This window comes from Sinocyclocheilus grahami, unplaced genomic scaffold (assembly GCF_001515645.1).
Source record: "Sinocyclocheilus grahami isolate Dianchi unplaced genomic scaffold, SAMN03320097.WGS_v1.1 scaffold297.1, whole genome shotgun sequence".
NCBI lineage: Eukaryota > Metazoa > Chordata > Actinopteri > Cypriniformes > Cyprinidae > Sinocyclocheilus > Sinocyclocheilus grahami.
The window spans coordinates 155,871-179,602 of NW_015505476.1; the positions used below are offsets into that span (position 1 = coordinate 155,871).

Consider the following 23,732-nt stretch of genomic DNA (forward strand, 5'->3'; position numbering starts at 1 on the left):
TGAAGCCTTTTAAAAGACGAGTATTCCCTGTGGTTCATGTTTTGTGGCATGCGCCAGAAAGATGCTCAAGGAGACCGAGACGCGCTAAAGCAGCGCATTCTGTTGTTCTCTTTATTTTTCAAAGGCATGACATTTTGTAGTTATTTTGAACATAACGTTACACAATTAAAAATATACATTTTACCATACGACTATAAATGACAGAGTATTAAAAATCCAAGTGAACATCAATCAGTACTCAATATTAACTTAAACTGCTTTAAATATGGCTGCTGCTTATTTCCTGTGCACTTCAATACTGGTCTGCGCTTGACTGTAGTTGCGTCTGTCTGCTTATTGAGTTGATTTAGGCTAACCCATCACAATTTATTGGAACTGTGTGCACTAGAGTGACTACTCACCTTAATGTTGTTCTCACAGCTCACGCTGCGCACAAGTGCATATCCTTTTGAGATATCAATTATAATCAATTTTAATAAAACACAAGACTACATTAAAATAACTCTAACAGAAGCATACAACTGCAGCAGTGGAGGACTATTATTCTGTTGCGTGATAGTGCGGAAGAACTGATGAAGGCACGGTTTGATCTTCGGCTGACCAATCAGCAGAAAGGGGCGTTTAATTCCCGCCCACGTGTAGAAATCGAATATTCAATCTGTTTATTAATTTTTCCAACCATGAACGAAAAACAAAAATTTAAGCTGAATTTTCGTTTTTCGTTTTTTGGAAAAAAAACTAAAAGGAGCCGTTTTCTAATTTTTCTACTTTCAATATTAAATAAAAAAACGAATGATACACAGATTCATTTGTGTAAGAAAATCTCTTCTTGTTTGCTTATTTTACTTATTAATTATTTTTTCGATTATTATTATTATTATTATTATTTTATTTTTTGCTTTAGTTAAAAAAAATGTTTTAATTTAGTGAGGTTTTTGCGTGAAAATTTGTGTAAAAATGTTTCTCAAAAGTTTGCTTCTTAATTACATTTATTGTATTTTACAGATATGTAGATATACTGTTAATTATACTAATTAGGTAATCAGTCAGATAATAATGATCCTTTCTATTATTATTATTATTTTGTTGTTGTTGGTATTGTTTTAACCAGAAACCAAGACCAAAACATTTGTATATAAAGTTTTTGACTGCATTTTATGTATTTACAGTCACTTCATATTCATACAATGTGAGCAGATTGGATTGTCTGAGACTTTATCTTTATTAAGATGTGTTTTTTATAAGGTTTTTGGCTGTATTCGACTGTGCTTGAAGTGCAATGTACTGTTCTACAGTACAAGAACAGCCAAGTCCTCCATCAAAAGGCAGGAGATTGTACTCCTACAGCCGCAATACGAGCATTGCGATTTCTCCTATTTCCTTTTTCCACAAGTGCTTCATCTCCTCTCTCTTCTACTGTCTGTCTGTACATTACACCAATCTTCTATAAAGAGGCTTGCTAGCCCCACATATGTGTGCTTGTCTGAGAAGCATTGTGTTAGTGACAGGCCTTTTATAACACTATTAGATAGAGATTACAGGACATACCCTCCTCTTCCTCCTCCTCGTCCTCTTTACGAGGCTTTGTGGGATTCAGGCACTTCATTCAACAGCTCCACTGTTTATTTTATTCAGAGTACTTGAGGCCAAACACCTTATTTATCCAAAAGAGAATGAGCAGACTTGACATTAATCCTGTTTGCATTGTTAAGTTATGTAATCTTGTGCATTCACACATCCAGGCATGCATCATGTTAATGCATGTTACTACTGCTGGATACCCTAATGTTATTGATCACTGGCCATAGCTTTTGAAAATATCACAAATGGTTAGTATTACCATATGTTACCTTGAATAAATGTTGCCATGAAAGTATGTTTTCAGCTGTCACGTCTCATCTGTAGGGGCCTTGTTTCATGATGCATGTTTTGCTTTGTACTAATGCAGTCAAATACAATTATTTTTGTTGTACAAACGTATGTTTACTTCATGTTCTTTAAACCCCTGTGTATGTGCTTTCTTCCAGCCACCCAGTTACATCACCACCATCGTGGTTCAGGTTCAGTGCACCAATGAGCTGGTGGGAACAGTTATTCTGCACGAAGTACGGATAGTGGTGAGGGACAGAAATGACAACACGCCTCGTTTCCAGCAGCCTCGTTACTATGTATCAGTTAATGAGGTGAGGCCTGATCACTTATGCACTGCCTCATTTACTTTGTGTCTCTGTCTCTGTCAATTCAGTTTCAATTGAATGTGCATGGTATGCAAATTTTGTGAGGTGAGTACTGTGTCTGACAATACAGTGTGACCAATGAACCAGTAAGTAATTACAAAAAAAGTTATGAAATGTTATTTATTTTATTTTTGGAAGGAAATTAATGCTTTTGTTCAGCAATGATGCATTATTATGCTTAATTTATATGATTCATTTATTTAAATGTATGCATTTAAATATTACATTTATAATATTACAAAAGATGTATATTCCAGATAAATGATTTTCTTTTGAGCTTTCTATTCATCAAAGAATTCTGCAAAAAAGTCAGTTTCCACAAAAATATTAAGCAGTGCAATTGTTTTCAACATTGATAATAAAAAATGTGTTTATTAAGATATGTTTCTTAAGCACTAAATCAGCATATTAGAATGATTTCTGAAGGATGCTGTTATAAACTAAATTTTGCTGGTTATTAGAAACTGACACAAAGCCTTTCGATATGTCCCACTCACTCTTTCAATAAGAAATACATCAAGAAAACTGCACTCATGACTGAATAGAGAGCAGGAAGTGAAGCCGACACATATGAAGTCATTGTATAGTCTGTTGGCGTGCTCCATCAGTTATTCAGATCTAAAACCATCCCCTTTGGCTTCGGCTCAAAATTATTCTTAAAATTATGCACGCACACACACGCTTGACCCTCTTCTCCACAAGTGCAGATATGAGGACTATTTTTAAACTTAAAGGCTTTCATTTATTTGGAATACGTTTGAATATGTTCCGTGAGCGTGTATGTGTTGGGTGTGTAAAAGCTTGGCTTCTTTATGCTTGTCAATCTCTTTCCTCTTCTTAAAGTCAAATATGCTGTCATCCTTTTCTTCCTGCCTTTCTCCTCCTGTACATGCAAAATGAGAGAGAGAAATACAGTGAAGGGATGAAGTTAAGGGGGTGCGGGGGGCAGGAAGGGGAAAGTATCAGGTGGTATTTGCATTTGGGGGCGGATGTGATCACGTGAGTTGCTTTTGATCCAAAAGGCTGTGACTTGGTTCATGGGTTTTCTGGGTGATTTGGAGCCCCAGAGGCAGACTGGTCTTGAATGTGTGGGAGAGAGAGGTTTCACGTGTGAATTTCAGTCCTCAAGAGATGCTGACATCGAGCTCAGAATTCCAAGCAAGATGAGATTAGCACTAGATTGTCAGGTTGTTTTCCAAAAATTATTTTGGCTTCATGCCTGATGCGGGAAAGAGCCTGCAACAGTGTCTTCAATTATTCAATCTACCATGCTTTAACATTGGCTCGTTGTGTTTTTGATGTTCTCCAGCACAGAGAAAATTGCAAGGGCCATTGTACAATTGTGGTCACAGAAAGACTTTCAAATGGCTGAATACGTTTTTTATTTTTATTTTTTAAATACTTGGTTTAAAACTGTTTTAGTATGAAATATTTTTTCGTTATTTTCACTTATAATTTTGAAAGTCTCTATATATGCATTTACAATATTTATATACAATAAAATATGTACAATATATCTTTATTGCTAAAAATAGCTAAATATTTGTTGTAAAATACATTTGACAAATTGAAATAATATAATATAAAAATATTATATATATATATATATCATTTTCATTCATTAATTTCAGACTCTCTTATCCAAAATAAATTGCAAATGAGAATAATACAAGCAGAAGTGATTAATCCAGCATAATAATAATACAGTCATTACCATTAATCATTTTTAAGTTTCAGAACTTAAAAAAAAAGATTAATGCTAGCATTCTTTTGTCTTTGTAATGTCTTCCACCACAATTGATTTATTCATAAATGTACTGTCTCTGATGTTATTGGTTTTTTATTATCTTTAATTATATGAAACACCACTTCACTGAATATGCCAGCCATGGGTAAATCATTAATTTATTTTTTTAAATCCTGCAGTGGTTTAATGAGACCTTCTATGAAACAAGAAATGGAAATTCATTAATATAGCACAGTAGGTTTAATGTATTATTATTATTGAGTTTACTTTTCAGAAAAAGAAGCAGATGGAAGTGTCACCGCAGTTGTAGATTGACCCTAACCTGTTATTTTAATATCAGTAGTGTGTGTATTTTTGTGCAGGCGTACGTACAGGTTTTGCTCTCTCTCTCTCCTTCCGTTTTGACTTTGGCTTTTTGTTGTCTTCTCTTTGTTTTTTCTCTGTGTATTTTCTTTCTTCCTCTTCTGTCCCTGTCTAGTCTGTCTTCTAAGGGGATTCAGAAGGAACACACACACATACACACTATCTGGGTCAGACGGGTCACATCTGAGGCCTGTCAGAGTTGCTGTGTTGTTACACAAGCATATAGCCAGTGTCTGATGTTTGTTTCATGTGTTTTTTAATGATATCTCTCCAGCTCACTCCTGTCGGTACCACCATCTTCACCGGCTTCTCAGGAAACAATGGAGCCACGGACATCGATGACGGACCAAACGGACAGATCGAATACGCCATTCAGTACAACCCAAATGACCCGGTACTTCATCAGATCAAACAGACCTTCTGCAGTTACACTCAAGTTCTTCATTGTAATTAATGATTAATTTAAAGCAGTGACTTTATGAGTGAACTTTCAAACTGCAATGTTTTATTTAAAATAGTGCAATCTTTCTCTGTCTCTCTGTCTCAGATGTCAAACAGGACCGTGCGTGTTTCTGGGACGCTGTCTGGTAATATTGTTTTGGCAGAGCGGCTGAACTATGAGGAGAGAACGCGCTATCTAATTATAGTCCAGGCCCATGTAAGATTATTAACACATAAAATATCCTTCACTATCATACAGTGTTGTTCCTTTACGCCTAATACATTTAAGAGGAGTGTTTCAGGGTAAATACAACAACAGCTATAGTGACATGTTGTTGATTACCACAGAAAATAACTTAAAAAATGATGATTGCAATAATGCACTTAGAGTACAGAAGATTGTTGCTGTCTTTTGGGCACGGCCTATTGCTGAGATAAATGTTAAGGTTTTGAAAGTGCAGCCACAAAGCTTAAACATTATGAATGTTCATCATGAGACAAGTGTGAAAAAAAAATCATAGATTAAATTTTGTGAATATACATGTGCATATATATATATATATATATATACATATATATATATATATATATATTTTATTTAATTTTTTCGATTTTTGCATGCATGTCTTATTTTTTTTCTTATATATAAAAAAATGTTTTTTAGTTCCAGTTTTAACAGTTGTTTGAGTGGTTTTGGTTAAGGGCACTGGTGACTTTAGTGCGTTTGTGAGTGTGCATTTGAGAGTTTAGATTTGTTTGTGAGTTTGTATTTGAGAGTGCTTGAGCTTGCATTGGAGTGTTTTTAAAGTTTGCGTTTGTGAGGTTACCAGTTTGAATTTATAGCGGCGAGTTTTCGTGTGAGAGTTGTTGAGTTCACGTGTGAGTTTGCATTTGAGAGTTTAGATTTGTTTGTGAGTTTGTATTTGAGAGTGCTTGAGCTTGCATTGGAGTGTTTTTAAAGTTTGCGTTTGTGAGGTTACCAGTTTGAATTTATAGCGGCGAGTTTTCGTGTGAGAGTTGTTGAGTTCACGTGTGAGTTTGCATTTGAGAGTTTTTGAGTTTGTATTCAAGGGATTATTAGTTTGAATTGTACTTCTAAGGTTACGTTTGAACGTTTTTGAATTTGCATATGCCTGTTTATGGATTTGAATTTGAACTTGTGAGTTTTCATTTGAGAGGTTTTGAATTTGCATTTGTACTTCCGATTTTACATGCAAAATTTGTTCAGTTCAAGTTTGTGAGTTTGCATTTGTCAGTTTTTGAGTTTGAGTTTGTGCGAGTTTTCGTGTGAGAGTTGTTGAGTTCACGTGTGAGTTTGCATTTGAGAGTTTTTGAGTTTGTATTCGAGGGATTATTAGTTTGAATTGTACTTCTAAGGTTACGTTTGAACGTTTTTGACTTTGTGTATGTATGTTTATTGGTTTGAATTTGTTCTTGCAAGTTTAAGTTTGAGAGTTTTTGAATTTGCATAAGCCTGTTTATGGATTTGAATTTGAACTTGTGAGTTTTCATTTGAGAGGTTTTGAATTTGCATTTGTACTTGCGATTTTACATGCAAAATTTGTTCAGTTCAAGTTTGTGAGTTTGCATTTGTCAGTTTTTGAGTTTGAGTTTGAAGGTTTATGAGTTTGAATTTGTTCTTGCAAGTTTAGGTTTTAGAGTTTTTGAACTTGCATTGGTAAGTTTATTGATTTGAATTTGTGAGTTTATGTTCATGAGTTTTTGAAGTTTGAATTTGTACTTGCGAGTTTACATTTGAGAGATTTTGAATTGACGTTCGTTTGAGTTCATGTTTGTGAGTTTGCATTTGTAAGTTTTTGAGTTTGAATGTTTATGAGTTTGAATTTGTAATTTGTACTTGTATTGAGTTTCTTTGAGAGTTTTTGAATATACATTGGTGAGTCTATTGTTTAGAATTTGAGAGTTTATGTTTTTGAATTTATACTTGCGAGTTCACATTTGAGTTTTTAAATTCATGTTTGTAATTTTGTGTTTACAAGTTTTGAGTTTACGTTCGAGAGTTTTCAAGTTCCTGTTTGTGAGTTTGCATTTGATGGTTTATGAGTTGGAATCTGTACTTCTGACTTTTTCGGTTTATGTTTCTGAGTTTAAAAGTTTGAATTTATACTTGCAAGTTTACTTCTGAGAGTTCCTGAATTTGCATTTGTGAGTTTATGGCTTTGAATTTGTATTTGCAAGTATATGTTTGAAAGATTTTGGGTTTGCATTTGTGAGTTTATAAGTTAGAAATTGTACTTGTGAGATTACATGCAAGAGTTTTTGCATTTGAGAATTTTTGACTTTGATTTTGAGGGTGAATGAGTTTGAATTTGTGTTTATGATTACTGTGCATAACACTTACAAGTTTGAGAAGTTCACCTGCCTTGAAACAACACCTGGAGCCATTGCTGTAAATGCAGCTTAAAAGCTATGACTTAGTACAACTTCCATTGTTTTACTATAAACACTTTGTTAATATGTTGTTTATCAACCTTAACTTGTTTATATTGCACATTATTGCTTTAAGTTGAAACCAACCCTAACAATGTGCATATACTTGTGCTAGTAATTGAAGGCTTACTTATCTGATTCCTGTAAGGAGTGAACCATGAGCTGCAAGTCACTTTGGATAAAGATGTCTGCTAAATGACTTCTCACTCTGTAACCTTTCCTGTAGATTGCAAAAAATAACCTTGAATTTTGGTCAAGCGTTTTAGGCCTGTTAGGTTGCCAGTTTGCACAATGCACTTTTTAAAATTCCAGGCACCTCCCTATATCTGTCACTGAATAACCGGCATCCTGATTCACTTCCAAATGCATCCCTCCACCCTTACATGAGCTGCATACACAACTAGCTCCAAACCCGTCTCGAACAGCATCCCTATGAGGGTGTCCAGACCCTGGAGGCCGTAAGCATGTTTTCATAGAGCCAAATGGCTCAAATAAATGCTTTACATCAAGGCTGCAACAGCTCTCCTTGAAGAAAATAGAATCATTTCAGGATGTGGAAAATGAGGGGATAGATTTGTTACTGTTTTTTTTTTCTTTCTGAAATCTTTTTGAAGGAAAAATACAGAACAGCAGAGTTGGCTTTGATATGAATAATGCACGTTTTATTTAGATCCTGGTTGTTGGAATTTGTTAAGTCAATAATTACAATTTGGAGAATTACATTTAATTACACTGCATTTACACTTTTTTCTTTACCTGTTGGTCTGGATTCATTGCTATTAAATTTCATCTTGAACATCTTGACAGTATTTAAGATTTTCTGTGTGGAAAAATACAAAGTTTATAAACGGTCATAAGTTCACAGTATGATATGCAAAAATGTATTTATGCATGATAATTTAACAGTTTTAAAAAAACACCTTTTGCTTGTTCCAGCAAAATAAAAAATAAGACTTGAGTTGACTTTAGTGTTTAAATATTAAAAAAATAAATTAAACTATTGTTTTTTTTCACTCATTCTTCTGTTCTCATTATTGTTGTCTCTCTGTATGCAGATCTGTGAATGTGAATCTAAAGGTCTGTATCTATGGTAACATGCCAGCTTTTTTTTCCAGGACCGGGCTCCGTATCCGGGAACTCGTCGCACAGCAACCACTACTCTAACTCTGGATGTCTCGGATGGAGATGATCTGGGTCCTATGTTCCTCCCGTGTGTTCTGGTCAACAACACACAGGACTGTAACCCCATCATATACCGTGTGGCTATTCCTGAGCTCACTGACCCGGTAAGAACTTGCAGAGAACTTCAGAGGTCTTTAAATGTTGAATATTCCCTTCATACATTTATTTTCCAACTGAAAAAACAGGTCCAAACCAGGTATCTGTAAGTGGATCTAAGACCATCTAAAGAGCATGGTTTCTAGCTGGTCCCAGTTGGATATTTAGAAACTATAAACCATATAAAACCAGCTGCCATCTTAAGATTTTACCTGGATTTTCAAGTAAGGATGTTGTCAGAACCTGTTACTTGCCACAAGCTACAGTCATGATGCTGTATGCAGCGTCTGGTATAGCTAGGTACAAAGGCAGGAAGATGTCTTAACTTGACCGAAACACTTCACCTGTGACCCAATGAGCAAGACAGGGTGATCTGAGGCTATGCAGTGGGCAGCCCTGGATAGATGCTTTCTTAGAGAAAGACTTGAGTGCTTGAGAACAAGGTTTGTGCATGAGATTGTTCCTTGAACTATAAAGAAATAAATAAATGATGCACTGTATGTGCATTAATAATTCAGCCTCACACAGCAAGGACCACTCACTGACGGTTTGCTATCATTCAAAATGTTTTTGAAAAAAAGTATCTTATGCCCATCAAGGCTGTATTTGTTTGATAAAAAAGTAAAAACCGTTATATTGTGAAATAGTATTGCAAAATATATTTTTTTATATATATATTTTATAGAAATAATTTTAATATGCTGATTTGGTGCTCATTTGTTTCTTAATATTATCAGTGTTAAAAACAGTTATGTTGCTTAATATTTTTGTTTAATGAATAGCAAGTTTATAAGGACAACATTTATTTTAATATTTTCAACTTTACTGTCACCTTTGATCCATTTAATGCATCCATAAAATTATGCCTGCTAACCTCAAACCTGTGAATGGTATAAAATAAAATTATAAATGGTATATGAATGGTATAAAAAAAAATATGCAGTACAGCAGTTACCTGAGCATGTTTTTTCTGATGTCAGGATTCTGTGTTTTGCCCCTGTTTCTGGTCCTGTGTTTCCTTATTTGGTCCTTCCTGTTTCCATTAGGTTCCCTGATTAGTTCCTCATTTGTTTCCAGCTGTGTTTAGTTAATTATCCTCATTTCCCTGTGTACTTAAGTCCTAGTCTGTTCAGTTTGTGTTTGTCAGGTCTACTCGTTCTCTACGTGTGTTGGCTCAAGCTTCTATTGTGGCTTGTCTCCTGCGTTTCATGATTAAAGACTGTTAAACGTTTCCTCGGGACTCCAGCGTGCTCCCTCAACAGCGTGACGTGACAACTGACGAATGGCACAATTTACTTTTTTTTTTTTTTTTTTGAGAATCCAATAGTGAACTTTTGGTTATCTTTGTAATAATCATGTCTTGTTCATGGACACTTGAATGACATTTTGATGTTTTCACTGGACATTGTATGGACCAGCTCAAGAAAAGTGTAAAGCTCAGTATTTGTGTCATTGTGTTGTTGGTGTTTTGTTGACCCTTCACCGGTTAAATGTCAGTCCTTTCATATTTCCCATCACATACGTTGCTCTACTGACCTGTGCTTGGCTAAAGATGAGACTCATACAGCAGGGGCAGGAAGGGTGAGAAACGAGGGATTTAGATGAGAAAAATAGTTGGCTGATGAAAGTTAGCTGGTACAGATTGAATGAGATCAGGGACAGGGAGTAGAGACAAAGTGGGATGAGACCCTCAGTAAAACCACAGGGTTCACCACCCATCAAAGCCAAGATGTGAAGCTTTGATGAAATCAGACCCCAGTTGAAGTGAGCTGCAGTGGGCAGACCTCTGAGGAGATGAATCTTTATGGAACCAAACCACATGGAGAAAAAAGGAGAGAGTCCAGCACATATAGCCATGGCTGATCTTTGCTCAGGGGGGACTGCCGTAATGTATGCTAAAAATATTTTCCACTGCAGACGCTGCACTCCCAACGGCTGCCAGTTTCTGCGCTGAATAAAAGTGCTGCAGATTTGCTTCATTTCGAGCTGTTTTACTCTCTTTTTTGCATTCTGCGTGCTGCAATTCATGCGTTTTCACAGAGACGATCTCCTTTCGCTTTTCTTGCTGTTCTCTGATTATCTCACAAATTATAAAGGATTAGTGTGTGAGGAAATCCATTTCAGAAAATTGATTTAGATTGGGTGACCCCCTCACAAACACATTTTACATTCATTCTGTTGATCTGCTCTGACAGTGGCTGTGTTTGGAGTAGCATACTTTCTGCAGTAGGCCTATACTATAGTATGACTAATCTATATGCACATTTTCTGTGCAAACATAAAATACTGGAAAAAATATATATTCAATTGGATTCTAAGTTAAGTTCAATTGGATTTTTAAGAAGCAAATATCTTCAAATTATCATCAAAGCTGCATTTATTTGATAAAAAAATAACAGTTAAAACAAAAATATTGTGAAATATTATTACAATTTAAAATAACTGTTTTGCATTTTAATATATATATATTAAAATGTAATTTATTCCTGTGATGCAAAGCTGGATTTTCAGCATCATTACTCCAGTCTTCATGATCCTTCAGAAATTATTTTAATATACTGATTTGCTGCTCAAGAAACATTTTTATTATTATCAATGTTGAAAACAGTTGTGCTGCTTAATGTTTGTGGAAACCTAAGACGAACTTTGATGAATGGAAAGTTCTAAATAACAGCATTTATTTGAAATGGAAATATTTTGCAACATTATAAATGTTACTAAAATTACTGTCACTTCTGACCAATTTAGTGTGTCCTTACTGAATAAAAGTATTAACTGCTATTATTATTATTATTAATAATAATCGTACTGACCACAAATTTGAACTGTGGTGTATCTTTATTTGTTTGTTTGTTTGAGATAAATTAATGAGATCATTAACTAAATTTAACATAATGATAACGGGGTCATGTGACAGCAATATAGCATGCTACTCTTTGAAATAGCTGACTAAGTTCAGGCTGGGTGCACTATGAAACTATTTTAAAAGTTTTATGCAACATTGTAGTCACATTACCTCTCATGTTAAATTGAATTGTGGCATTCAGCTATCTTCTTATACAGAACCGAAAATTCACATGCTACACATGGTACTGCAGAGATTTTAAGAGTAGTATTTTAATAAGTTATTGTAAACACATCCTGTATAAATGCATAATGTGTTCTGTTTCAAATACTGTTTTTAAAACAATACTGGCCAGTAGTCAGTGTGTACTGCGCAGTATGCAGTAAGCATTATGCTAGTGTTCCATTCCCAACATAGATTCTCTCTCATTTCCTTTGGCAGGAATAGTGGTAATTAATGAGGTCACATATTTCACAATTAGAGCTGGGATATGGTTCGAGAGTCTTTTTCCTGTCTCTAGGCACAGATTAATCGGCCTAATGCCTGCTGGAGGGGGGATTATGGGTAGTTTTAAATGTCTCAGGTGGGCAAGAATTCTGATTTACTGTGCTCACATATTTAACATGGAGCGTCTGTATTTACGCTGCCATTTTAATGAAGCACCCATCCCAAAGGAGATGCTTCTTATTATCATATCCGTTAGAGGCCATATTTGTCTGCACGAAATGCACACTCATCTGTAGAGCACAGATTAATACAATCAAGTGTCCCAAGGGCTTTGCTTTTAGCCCAGAGGAAAACCCTCAGTGGATGCTCTTTCATAGCTTGAGACTTAATGGAGATCTCAAAGTGTTTTATTTATGTATCAACTTTGTTTCAGATGTTTCTCCTGACATTTGGAGAAGTAAAAGTAGACACAAGTTGTATCTATAATTTAATGGACTTGAGCTAACAGGAACTAACAACGAACAGCTAAACTAATGTTAACAAAGAGTAATAAGTACTGTAACAAATGTGTTGCCCATTGTTACTTATGGTTAGTTAAAGGAATAGTTCACCCAAATATGAAAATTTGCTGAAAATGTAATAACCCTCAGGCCATCCAAGATGTAGATGAGTTTGTTTCTTCATCAGAACAGATTTGGAGAAATGTAGCATTACATTACTTGCTCACCAATGGATCCTCTGCAGTGAATGGGTGTCGTCAGAATGAGAGTCCAAACAGCTGATAAAAACCTCACAATAATCCACACAACTCCAGTCCATCAATTAATGTCTTGTGAAATGAAAAAAAAACCCTAAAATAATAAAAATCCAAAATATTTCTTTCTCCAGTGAAAAAAATTACATCTCATCTGAATTAGGGGAGATCTCAAATATCTTATTTATATTTATTTAGCCTTATCATATCTATGTATGTTCCCAGTTTCATTCTTTCCATATTATTTCACAGAAATTATGACCTGGTCCTTTACTGGTGTATCAGGAGAAGTGGTTTCTCTAGCAGTATGTCTACCAATATTGATTAATGCCCCCCAAAAGTCAGTGTGTGTTATGGGGTATGATGTGTATCTTTTCTTGGGCAACAGTGGAACTCAATAGTTATGTTTAGTCAAAACTAGCAAAGAGTGTGTGTATATATAAAAACCTACATATAAAAAACAATACTTTCAAAAGATATCTCCCCTGATAAATATTTTATGTAAAAAGTGTGTCAAATAGCACTGGTCTCCAATATATCTAACTCTTCATAAATGATCCCCTCCCACAACCACACACACACACACCACCCCCGGCTAAGACTTTTGTGTTTGACCTGATCTCAAGTCTCAACACTTCTTGAGAACACCAACATCTACAGACTGAAACATTTGTAAGCTTGCACAGTTCTGGGAAGAATCCACTTCAACAGAATGCACAAACCAGGTAAGATTAATTATTTATATTGTGTAAAACTAATATATATATATATGTCAAAACTATATTTATACTGTAATTTTTCTCAGATAATGTTTCCTCTTTTCTACAGTATCCTACACACAAGACTGGGTCAACTCATCTTCAGAGATTATAAATGGTAACATACATAAGTTGTTGCGATGTTTTATTGTCCATTTTTGTATTGTTTCACCTATCCAATTAAATAGTTTCCTTTACTAAACACATTTTATGTCTTTTAGGTATGCTGCAGGAATTATGATGAGGCTATGAAGAAGAGGTTTTCATAGTTTCACTCCGGAAAGGCCCAGCTGAAACACTCAGTCACGGTTGTGGCAAAAGAAAAAAAAGCCAGAGAGACAACAGTAAGTTTAGAAATTGACATGATGTAACTTATTAAATAGGCTATTAGCCTGTAAAGATGATTGTCAACATTACTGTTTTGCAGATGCTGGAGACAAGGTCAACTGAAACAAACACAGAAAGAGCACCGCGGAGGACAGAAATGGTTGAGCTCAATGTAAGATGAGGAAGATGTTGATGTGGATGCACACAGGATCTACAGTGAGGAATGGAGTCTGCTGGGACACTTCATTTCATGTGTTATTTATTGCATTTGTTTGCAATCTTTAATTCAAAGTAGATGTTGTATTTTTAAATGCTGAAATTGTTTTCTGACTGTTTTTATGTTTTGGATACTATTTACTATTTTCCCCTAATAAAGACAAACAATCAATCTGCCCACCACGTCTGCAACCAATCACATCATTCACCTGTAAGGTTTTTGGGAGGGACGTATTCTAAATGTAACCAATAAATTCACTTTCTGTAAGGGTTTTGGGTGGGATAAATAACAAGTTTACCAATGAAATGACTTTTGAGGAAAGTCTGTGTGCTCAGTGGCCCAAAAGCTGTCTGGTTTAGGGGTGGGTTTAGTTTCAAATCAACCAATCCAGTTTAACATGAATAACCAAAAGGGGAGGGCACAGCGCCACGTAGGTGTGAACACCCCCTTCATTTAGGGGATTACTTGCCATGGCAACAAATGGCTGTTGCACTAAAGAATACCTCAGTAGCATACATCCGAATTGGTACATATCTGGCAGTATACGGACCTATGGTATTTCCGTGTCTGGTCAGTAATACAGCTCTTTTTTTATGCAATTTTTTCAGTCATTTACACAAGAAAACAGCCCAAAACAGTTCTAAATAAATATGTTTGGATGTAAGAGGATGACGTGGGATGGACTTTTTCACTGGAGGTGAAGTGTTATTATGAAATATTGACTTGTATTTTGGGCAGAAGTAATGGTTTGAATCAAAACTCCCTTAACTGATGGACTGGAGTCATGTGTTGGTGCGGAAGTGATGCAGATAGCATAGTTCAGATCATTTGGTCTTGGAAGAATCTGATGAGAAACATTTGAGTCCAGACTGGGGTGAAACAATAGATATAAAATGATTTAAAAATTGAATATTGAATTAATTTAGCCCACTCTAATCTTGTTTGCCCCCTTAGTCATTTATTCCTGTCTTCTTTTTTTCAGAGCAAACTGAACCCTCTGAATGTGACACCTCCCATTCGAGCCATCGACCAGGACAGAAACATCCAGCCACCCTCAGACAGACCGGGAGTCATGTACTTCATACTGGTTGGTAGGTACTTCAATTCACATATTTTGCAAGTGTTGAAAAATAGATGCATATATATACACAACTGTACTCTTAACCAATATTTCCATACATTTAAAAGATAAACTTGGTTCTTTAATGTGTTATTAGGGTTTACAGCAGACTATATAAGTTCAGGTGGGGCATATGGAATTCCCTTTTTTTATCCAATAGCTTAATATAAATAATAGCATGAATCATATAATAACACAAGTTTTGTGTCTCTCTCTGTACTGCGTTTCAGGTCAACCTGCTACGTACCTAGAATTCTTTTCGCTCAACAGGAGCACAGCTGAGCTGCGGCTGCTGAAGCCTGTGGACAGAGAGCTGTACCAGCACTTCAATCTCGTTATTAAGGTCATTATATCATCATCAGGTTATCTTCTACAGATGGCTGTAAAGATAAGAGAGGTTCATCTAACACCCTGCTCACCGTGTCCAGAGGCTCTTACATTTAAGCGTCAATAAGAGTGTCATCATTTTTACAATAGTACTGGCTCAATGCTTTATGACCAAAATAACACCCGGTATTAGCTGCAGTATATTTCTGGAAATATTCTCTTCATTTTACAGCAATAGTATCCGAAATTGAACACAGTCTGTATGTACACACTTTCACTTTGGTTTTGTTTAAACACCTAGTGAGCTGTCTATTTAGGAAGCAATTTAAAGCTTTGTAGTTGCTTTCTTGCATTAATTAGTATAACAATTATTACAAGGCAGCATCACATATATCATTTTATAGAGAATGTGCTTTCACAGTGCATTTGTGATGAACTTTGCATTTGTCAATACCAAAAAAGATTGACAAAACATGCATACTGTTCAAAAGTTTGAGCACTTTTATTCAGCAGGAATGCATTAAATTGATCAGGAGTGAAAGTAACAACATTTATAATGTTTCAAAAGATTTCTATTTCAATAATTCTGTTCTTTTGAAAATGAATCATGGTTTCACAACGATATTAAGCAGCAACATTGTTTTCAACATTTTTGAAGGATCACATGACACTAAAGACTGAAGTAATGGCTGCTGAAAATGTGCATCACAGGAATAAATTACATCTTAAAATATATTAAAATGTAAGACAGTTGTTTTAAATGGTAAAAATATTTAGCAATTTACTGTATTTTTCATCAAATAAATGGAGTGCTGGTGAACATAAGAGACTTTTTTGAAAACATCTTTCCAACAACCAACTTTTGAACAGTAGTGTAGTTCTGTCTAATTAACACGATACTATTTTAAAATAGTATATTGTTATCATATCACATCATTAGTTTAGCACTGAAATTAATCGATCATTCCGGTTTCCCATGAGCTTTGTGCAAAGAGCGTTATTTGTATGCCACACAGTTTCTGCCTATGTAGAGCGTTACTTGAGATCCCATTTTCGTTAGGATGCTGCCTTTGTAGGTGGTAGACACCGAGGCAGCTCACTAGATTTTGGAATAGAGCTTTGTATATTTAATTACATTAAACATGCTGTATCTACTAATTGAATTGAGCTGGAAGAGAAAGAGCAAGAGAGAGAAATTGAAAAAAGGAAGCGAGCACTGGTGTGAAATGATCCTGCTCTGTCATAGATTTGGGTGGAACAACAGTGTAACAGTAGGGGTAATTTAAATGTTTCCTCTGTGAAACGATGCATGACTGTGTTTGCTGTTATGATTTCGTCGTTTCATAATAACAAAGAACGATATGCTATTCTCAGTTCGCTTCAATCTTGCTGAAATTCGAGCACAAATAACAAACAAAGCATTGCCGCTGTCAACATTGTCAGATGTGCGTATGTGTGCATGTTTCAAATGTGTGAAGTAGCTATTGAGTTACTGAGCTGCAGTCTTTCATGGCTTCTTAATGAAATCAGTGATAGACGGGGCTCATAATTGAAATGAAAATATTCAGGGAGATGTATCCACATACTCCTCTTTAATAAACAAAGATCAGTTTGAGCCGTTTTGGGTCCATGAATTTTAACTGCTAATTTGAATTTAATAGAAAAAAAAAACCTGTTTTACTTGATGTTCTTTAGACATTACTACAATTTCTTTACACTAGTTTAACTACACTGAAATTTTTTATATACTGTATATATATTTTAATAAAATATATATAAAAAAGTTTTATATAAAATATAAAGTTTGCACATTTATACGTATTTTATATACATTTACATTACATCTTAAACTAAAACCATAAACATTTTTCTTAAAATAAACTTTAAGTGAAATCAAATAAAATATATGAAAAATTAAATAAAAACTCAAAATATTAATAAAAATGATCTCTGATACTTTTTTTTGGACATTTACCATAATGATTTTTTTTTTCTTATGTACCATTTTTAATGTAATTTTACTTAAAGGAATGCCATGTGAATACAGTGTTATTTGAATATGTTAATAATTCATTACCATTGTACTGTCATCATGATGTTTGAATAGAAATACAGCAGATTATAGTTTGTTTGCAAATTATAAGAGTGAACTGTCTGAAGCAACTGTCAACCATAGGACAACCTTAAGCTTTTCTTTTTAGAGAATTTTAACAGTTTGTTTGTTCGTGAACAGGCCGAGCAGGATAACGGTCACCCTCTTCCTGCATACGCTGACCTGCAGATTGAAATTCTGGATGAGAACAACCAGGTGCCATATTTCCAGCGTTCCTCGTACCAGGGCTTCATCAGTGAGTCTGCCTCTGTTGGCACCACCATCTCAGGGAGCGCCAACCTCACGGCCCCGCTGGGCATCATCGCACTGGACAATGACATAGAAGAGGTGAGATGTTCTCATGAAAAGTGCCAGGACATTTTCAAAATGTTGCTTCACTCCTTTCTTGGGAATGCAAAGATCCATAAAATCACAGGTGGTTTCAGTCTCTCCATATGTTTTATATTGTAGCTGCTGCCAGGGGCCACACCAGTAGGTACCAGAGTGATGTGATGTGTGCCCTCTTTTCTTTTCTTTTGTATTTATAATATAATGGTTCAACAAATGCAGTTTTCTTTCCTTCTTTGCTGTGTTTCCTATTAATACATGAAGTTGGGACATTATATATTGAATAGTTTGTCTTTTTTTAGCCAGTAGGCTATAATTTGTCACAGTTGTGAGCCATTGTTTGTGAGGCAGACGATCTCATTCTAAACAGCAATCGATTGCACAAACATTTTCATGCAAAAAGAGTTAACGGTTATATTTTTCTCTTTTCCTTGAAAAGAGAGACTGTAAATTGTAACCCAATGTTGTCCTGGGGTATACATATGTAAATATGCAAAACATATCAATGATCGTGATTTTAATGAGTCTTTCATTGTATAAAAATACAATTACAACTAGAATTATACTCTTGATAAAAAAAATGTTGATGTATGATAAAAATACCAGATTTACCAGATTGTTTGTTTTGGAGTTTAATTTCCAAAAAAAGTATTTTACATACACACACACACACATATACAGTATTTTTCTTTTAATTAATCTTATTATATATTATATAAACTAAATTCAATTATACTATCCATATCTATCCATTATACTGTTGTATTTTACATATATTTTATATACATCTCTCTATCTCTCTCTGTCTATGACTGAATTAATCAAACATAGACTGAATAGATTAGATAAATTAATAGACAAACTAATGCAGGTGGTTTGCAGACAAACGGCTTGCATTGACATATGATACATTTTAATGACACAGCACTTCTGTGCAAATGTGCATGCGCTTCGTTTTCTCTCTGGATTTATACATTCGATTTTGTCTTTTAAATTCTCTGGACTTTCAAACAAGCTGTTGTATTTCTGTAGAGGCTCTTGCGTGTCAGAGTGAATGTGGTTGAGTGATACTTTCTTTACTGTTATGCAACATAAGGATTGCGTGACTGCATGAGGTTTGTTTGGATGGTGTGTCATGCTCATATTAACGTGTGGCAATGCTGCATTTGACCTCTCAGCTTTGTTTGTTTTGTGAAGACAAAAGATCCTCAGTTGAAGATCACTCTGAATGACTACACCTCCATCTTCTCCATCACATCTACTGGCATCACACGCTACCTTACTCTACTGAAACCAGTGGACCGAGAGATACAGACCAACTACACCTTAACGGTACGTGACACACACAAACATAATGTGCACACACATTTACCTGTTTGAAAACCTCCTATTGGCTCTTATTAACCATTGAATCACTCAGAAATATTGCATTGCATGCCAAAAAAAAAGAAAAGTTTTGAATTTTGTATAAAGAATAAAGCCTATTTTAGGACCATTAAATTATTAAAGGACATTTTATGTATTGAAATTCATATTATTATTGGGGGTGATTCTCATTTCTGTATTAATGTAATTTTTTATGTATATTAAAGGTCAGTAATTCATATTTAAATCCTAAACTAAAGATATTAGTGCTATATATAATGTATGAAAATTGCATTTTTAAATTATAAAATATATGTTTAAATGCATTTTTATATATAAAGAAAAATATGTATAATATATGCATTTTATTGAGATTTTAATTAGAAATTTCCAATCTGTTTAAATTTTTGATTTTCCAATCTGTAAATGTATAAAAATGCTATTAGCAAATGCTGGTGAAATTATTGTCATGATTAAAAATTATTCATATGATGAAAACATTAGATTTATGCATTAACCCCATCCCCCCCCCAAAAAAAAATCAGTTGTAACTATTAAATTAAGACAATATTTTAACTCTCTGGAACACACACTGCGTTTATCTAGAGTCCCTGTCACTCATGTCTCTTCTCTCATTGAAAATGAATGACTGGTCGCTTCAGTGTCTTCAGTCTTCTGTCCTCTTGAGATTATTTACCGCGCTTCTGAGACCCTGTGTGAGTCACGATCTGCCCTGTGGGACTCCTCCGGCATGAGGAGCATCTAATTTATTAACAACGGGGAATGTTCTTACTTTAAGATTAATATTTCTGTCTCAAACATCAAGTCTCAGCATGACAACAGTTCGCTGTGATGAACAAAACAGAGCGATTGAAACTATGCTGTTTGTTCAGTATGTGAAGTGTCTCTTCAGGACCCTGTCCATCGATCGGATCTATTGATCTGAGATTTGGGCTCAAGTGTCTCTGATCTTTCCAGAATCCCTCATCTCCAAGGAGCAGTTAAAAAGACAGCTGGATCACAGGAGCGCAGTGTTTTGATCATTGTTTAATCTGAGAGGTGGTGTTTGTTTCGTGGATCGTTCACTGTAGTGACGTGTCAAGACGACTTTCAATTGGAGGTTTCAGGTTCAGTTTGGAATGAAGTAGGAAAGATGGAATCTGAATAATTGAATAATTTAATATCAGAGGAATAAATTACATCTTAAAATATATTAAAATGTAAGACAGTTGTTTTAAATGGTAAAAATATTTAGCAATTTACTGTATTTTTCATCAAATAAATGGGAGTGCTGGTGAACATAAGATACTTTTTTGAAAACATCTTTCCAACAACCAACTTTTGAACAGTAGTGTAGTTCTGTCTAATTAACACGATACTATTTTAAAATAGTATATTGTTATCATATCACATCATTAGTTTAGCACTGAAATTAATCGATCATTCCGGTTTCCCATGAGCTTTGTGCAAAGAGCGTTATTTGTATGCCACACAGTTTCTGCCTATGTAGAGCGTTACTTGAGATCCCATTTTCGTTAGGATGCTGCCTTTGTAGGTGGTAGACACCGAGGCAGCTCACTAGATTTTGGAATAGAGCTTTGTATATTTAATTACATTAAACATGCTGTATCTACTAATTGAATTGAGCTGGAAGAGAAAGAGCAAGAGAGAGAAATTGAAAAAAGGAAGCGAGCACTGGTGTGAAATGATCCTGCTCTGTCATAGATTTGGGTGGAACAACAGTGTAACAGTAGGGGTAATTTAAATGTTTCCTCTGTGAAACGATGCATGACTGTGTTTGCTGTTATGATTTCGTCGTTTCATAATAACAAAGAACGATATGCTATTCTCAGTTCGCTTCAATCTTGCTGAAATTCGAGCACAAATAACAAACAAAGCATTGCCGCTGTCAACATTGTCAGATGTGCGTATGTGTGCATGTTTCAAATGTGTGAAGTAGCTATTGAGTTACTGAGCTGCAGTCTTTCATGGCTTCTTAATGAAATCAGTGATAGACGGGGCTCATAATTGAAATGAAAATATTCAGGGAGATGTATCCACATACTCCTCTTTAATAAACAAAGATCAGTTTGAGCCGTTTTGGGTCCATGAATTTTAACTGCTAATTTGAATTTAATAGAAAAAAAAAACCTGTTTTACTTGATGTTCTTTAGACATTACTACAATTTCTTTACACTAGTTTAACTACACTGAAATTTTTTATATACTGTATATATATTTTAATAAAATATATATAAAAAAGTTTTATATAAAATATAAAGTTTGCACATTTATACGTATTTTATATACATTTACATTACATCTTAAACTAAAACCATAAACATTTTTCTTAAAATAAACTTTAAGTGAAATCAAATAAAATATATGAAAAATTAAATAAAAACTCAAAATATTAATAAAAATGATCTCTGATACTTTTTTTTGGACATTTACCATAATGATTTTTTTTTTCTTATGTACCATTTTTAATGTAATTTTACTTAAAGGAATGCCATGTGAATACAGTGTTATTTGAATATGTTAATAATTCATTACCATTGTACTGTCATCATGATGTTTGAATAGAAATACAGCAGATTATAGTTTGTTTGCAAATTATAAGAGTGAACTGTCTGAAGCAACTGTCAACCATAGGACAACCTTAAGCTTTTCTTTTTAGAGAATTTTAACAGTTTGTTTGTTCGTGAACAGGCCGAGCAGGATAACGGTCACCCTCTTCCTGCATACGCTGACCTGCAGATTGAAATTCTGGATGAGAACAACCAGGTGCCATATTTCCAGCGTTCCTCGTACCAGGGCTTCATCAGTGAGTCTGCCTCTGTTGGCACCACCATCTCAGGGAGCGCCAACCTCACGGCCCCGCTGGGCATCATCGCACTGGACAATGACATAGAAGAGGTGAGATGTTCTCATGAAAAGTGCCAGGACATTTTCAAAATGTTGCTTCACTCCTTTCTTGGGAATGCAAAGATCCATAAAATCACAGGTGGTTTCAGTCTCTCCATATGTTTTATATTGTAGCTGCTGCCAGGGGCCACACCAGTAGGTACCAGAGTGATGTGATGTGTGCCCTCTTTTCTTTTCTTTTGTATTTATAATATAATGGTTCAACAAATGCAGTTTTCTTTCCTTCTTTGCTGTGTTTCCTATTAATACATGAAGTTGGGACATTATATATTGAATAGTTTGTCTTTTTTTAGCCAGTAGGCTATAATTTGTCACAGTTGTGAGCCATTGTTTGTGAGGCAGACGATCTCATTCTAAACAGCAATCGATTGCACAAACATTTTCATGCAAAAAGAGTTAACGGTTATATTTTTCTCTTTTCCTTGAAAAGAGAGACTGTAAATTGTAACCCAATGTTGTTCTGGGGTATACATATGTAAATATGCAAAACATATCAATGATCGTGATTTTAATGAGTCTTTCATTGTATAAAAATACAATTACAACTAGAATTATACTCTTGATAAAAAAAATGTTGATGTATGATAAAAATACCAGATTTACCAGATTGTTTGTTTTGGAGTTTAATTTCCAAAAAAAGTATTTTACATACACACACACACACATATACAGTATTTTTCTTTTAATTAATCTTATTATATATTATATAAACTAAATTCAATTATACTATCCATATCTATCCATTATACTGTTGTATTTTACATATATTTTATATACATCTCTCTATCTCTCTCTGTCTATGACTGAATTAATCAAACATAGACTGAATAGATTAGATAAATTAATAGACAAACTAATGCAGGTGGTTTGCAGACAAACGGCTTGCATTGACATATGATACATTTTAATGACACAGCACTTCTGTGCAAATGTGCATGCGCTTCGTTTTCTCTCTGGATTTATACATTCGATTTTGTCTTTTAAATTCTCTGGACTTTCAAACAAGCTGTTGTATTTCTGTAGAGGCTCTTGCGTGTCCCACCCTCGAAATATCGATTGGGCTAGTTTTGGGCTAGTTTTTAAAGGGGTCATATGATGCTGCTAAAAAGAACATTATGTTGTGTATTTGGTGTAATGCAATGTGTTTATGCGGTTTAAGGTAAAAAAAAACACACATTATTTTTCATATAATGTACATTATTGTTTCTCCTCTATGCCCCGCCTTTCTGAAACACATCGATTTTTACAAAACTCATCGTTCTAAAAAGGCGAGGTGTGCTCTGATTGGCCAGCTATCCAGTGCATTGTGATTGGCTGAATGCCTCAAGTGTGTGACGGAAATGTTACGCCCCTTAACATACTGTGATGCGGTTTCCCAGCAGGACGAGACTCAGTCCAGCTGCTCTGCTCGTGCACATCCCATCAGCGGTTCTCTTTTAGCAGTTCAGTCAATGTACTGTTAGGGGTAACTGAATAACTCAGGATATTGGTTTATTTCGTGTCAGAGGGAGTGTTAGGCACGTTTATAAACCGAATAACTTAAGTAATTTGTGGATTAGTGCGTACTGGGGACGCGGACCGTTTCAAACGATTCAGTTCGATTTGGTGAACTGGTTCGACCAGTTCACTAAGAAGATCCGGTTAAATAGAACGATTCGTTCGCGATCCGGACATCACTAGACGAGAC

General features: G+C 34.9%; 1 protein-coding gene across 1 annotated transcript in view; it reads left to right on the forward strand.

Moving 5' to 3' along the window:
• Positions 1-23,732, forward strand: part of LOC107601022 (protocadherin-15-like) — a 206,231-nt gene that overhangs the window by 92,382 nt on the left and 90,117 nt on the right. Inside the window, exons 5-13 of the mRNA XM_016293037.1 lie at positions 1,296-1,426; positions 2,028-2,183; positions 4,622-4,741; positions 4,895-5,005; positions 8,355-8,525; positions 14,848-14,956; positions 15,216-15,328; positions 17,546-17,752; positions 18,950-19,084. Of these exons, the coding sequence (XP_016148523.1) occupies positions 1,296-1,426; positions 2,028-2,183; positions 4,622-4,741; positions 4,895-5,005; positions 8,355-8,525; positions 14,848-14,956; positions 15,216-15,328; positions 17,546-17,752; positions 18,950-19,084 (1,253 nt within the window). The remainder of the gene's footprint in view (positions 1-1,295; positions 1,427-2,027; positions 2,184-4,621; positions 4,742-4,894; positions 5,006-8,354; positions 8,526-14,847; positions 14,957-15,215; positions 15,329-17,545; positions 17,753-18,949; positions 19,085-23,732) is intronic.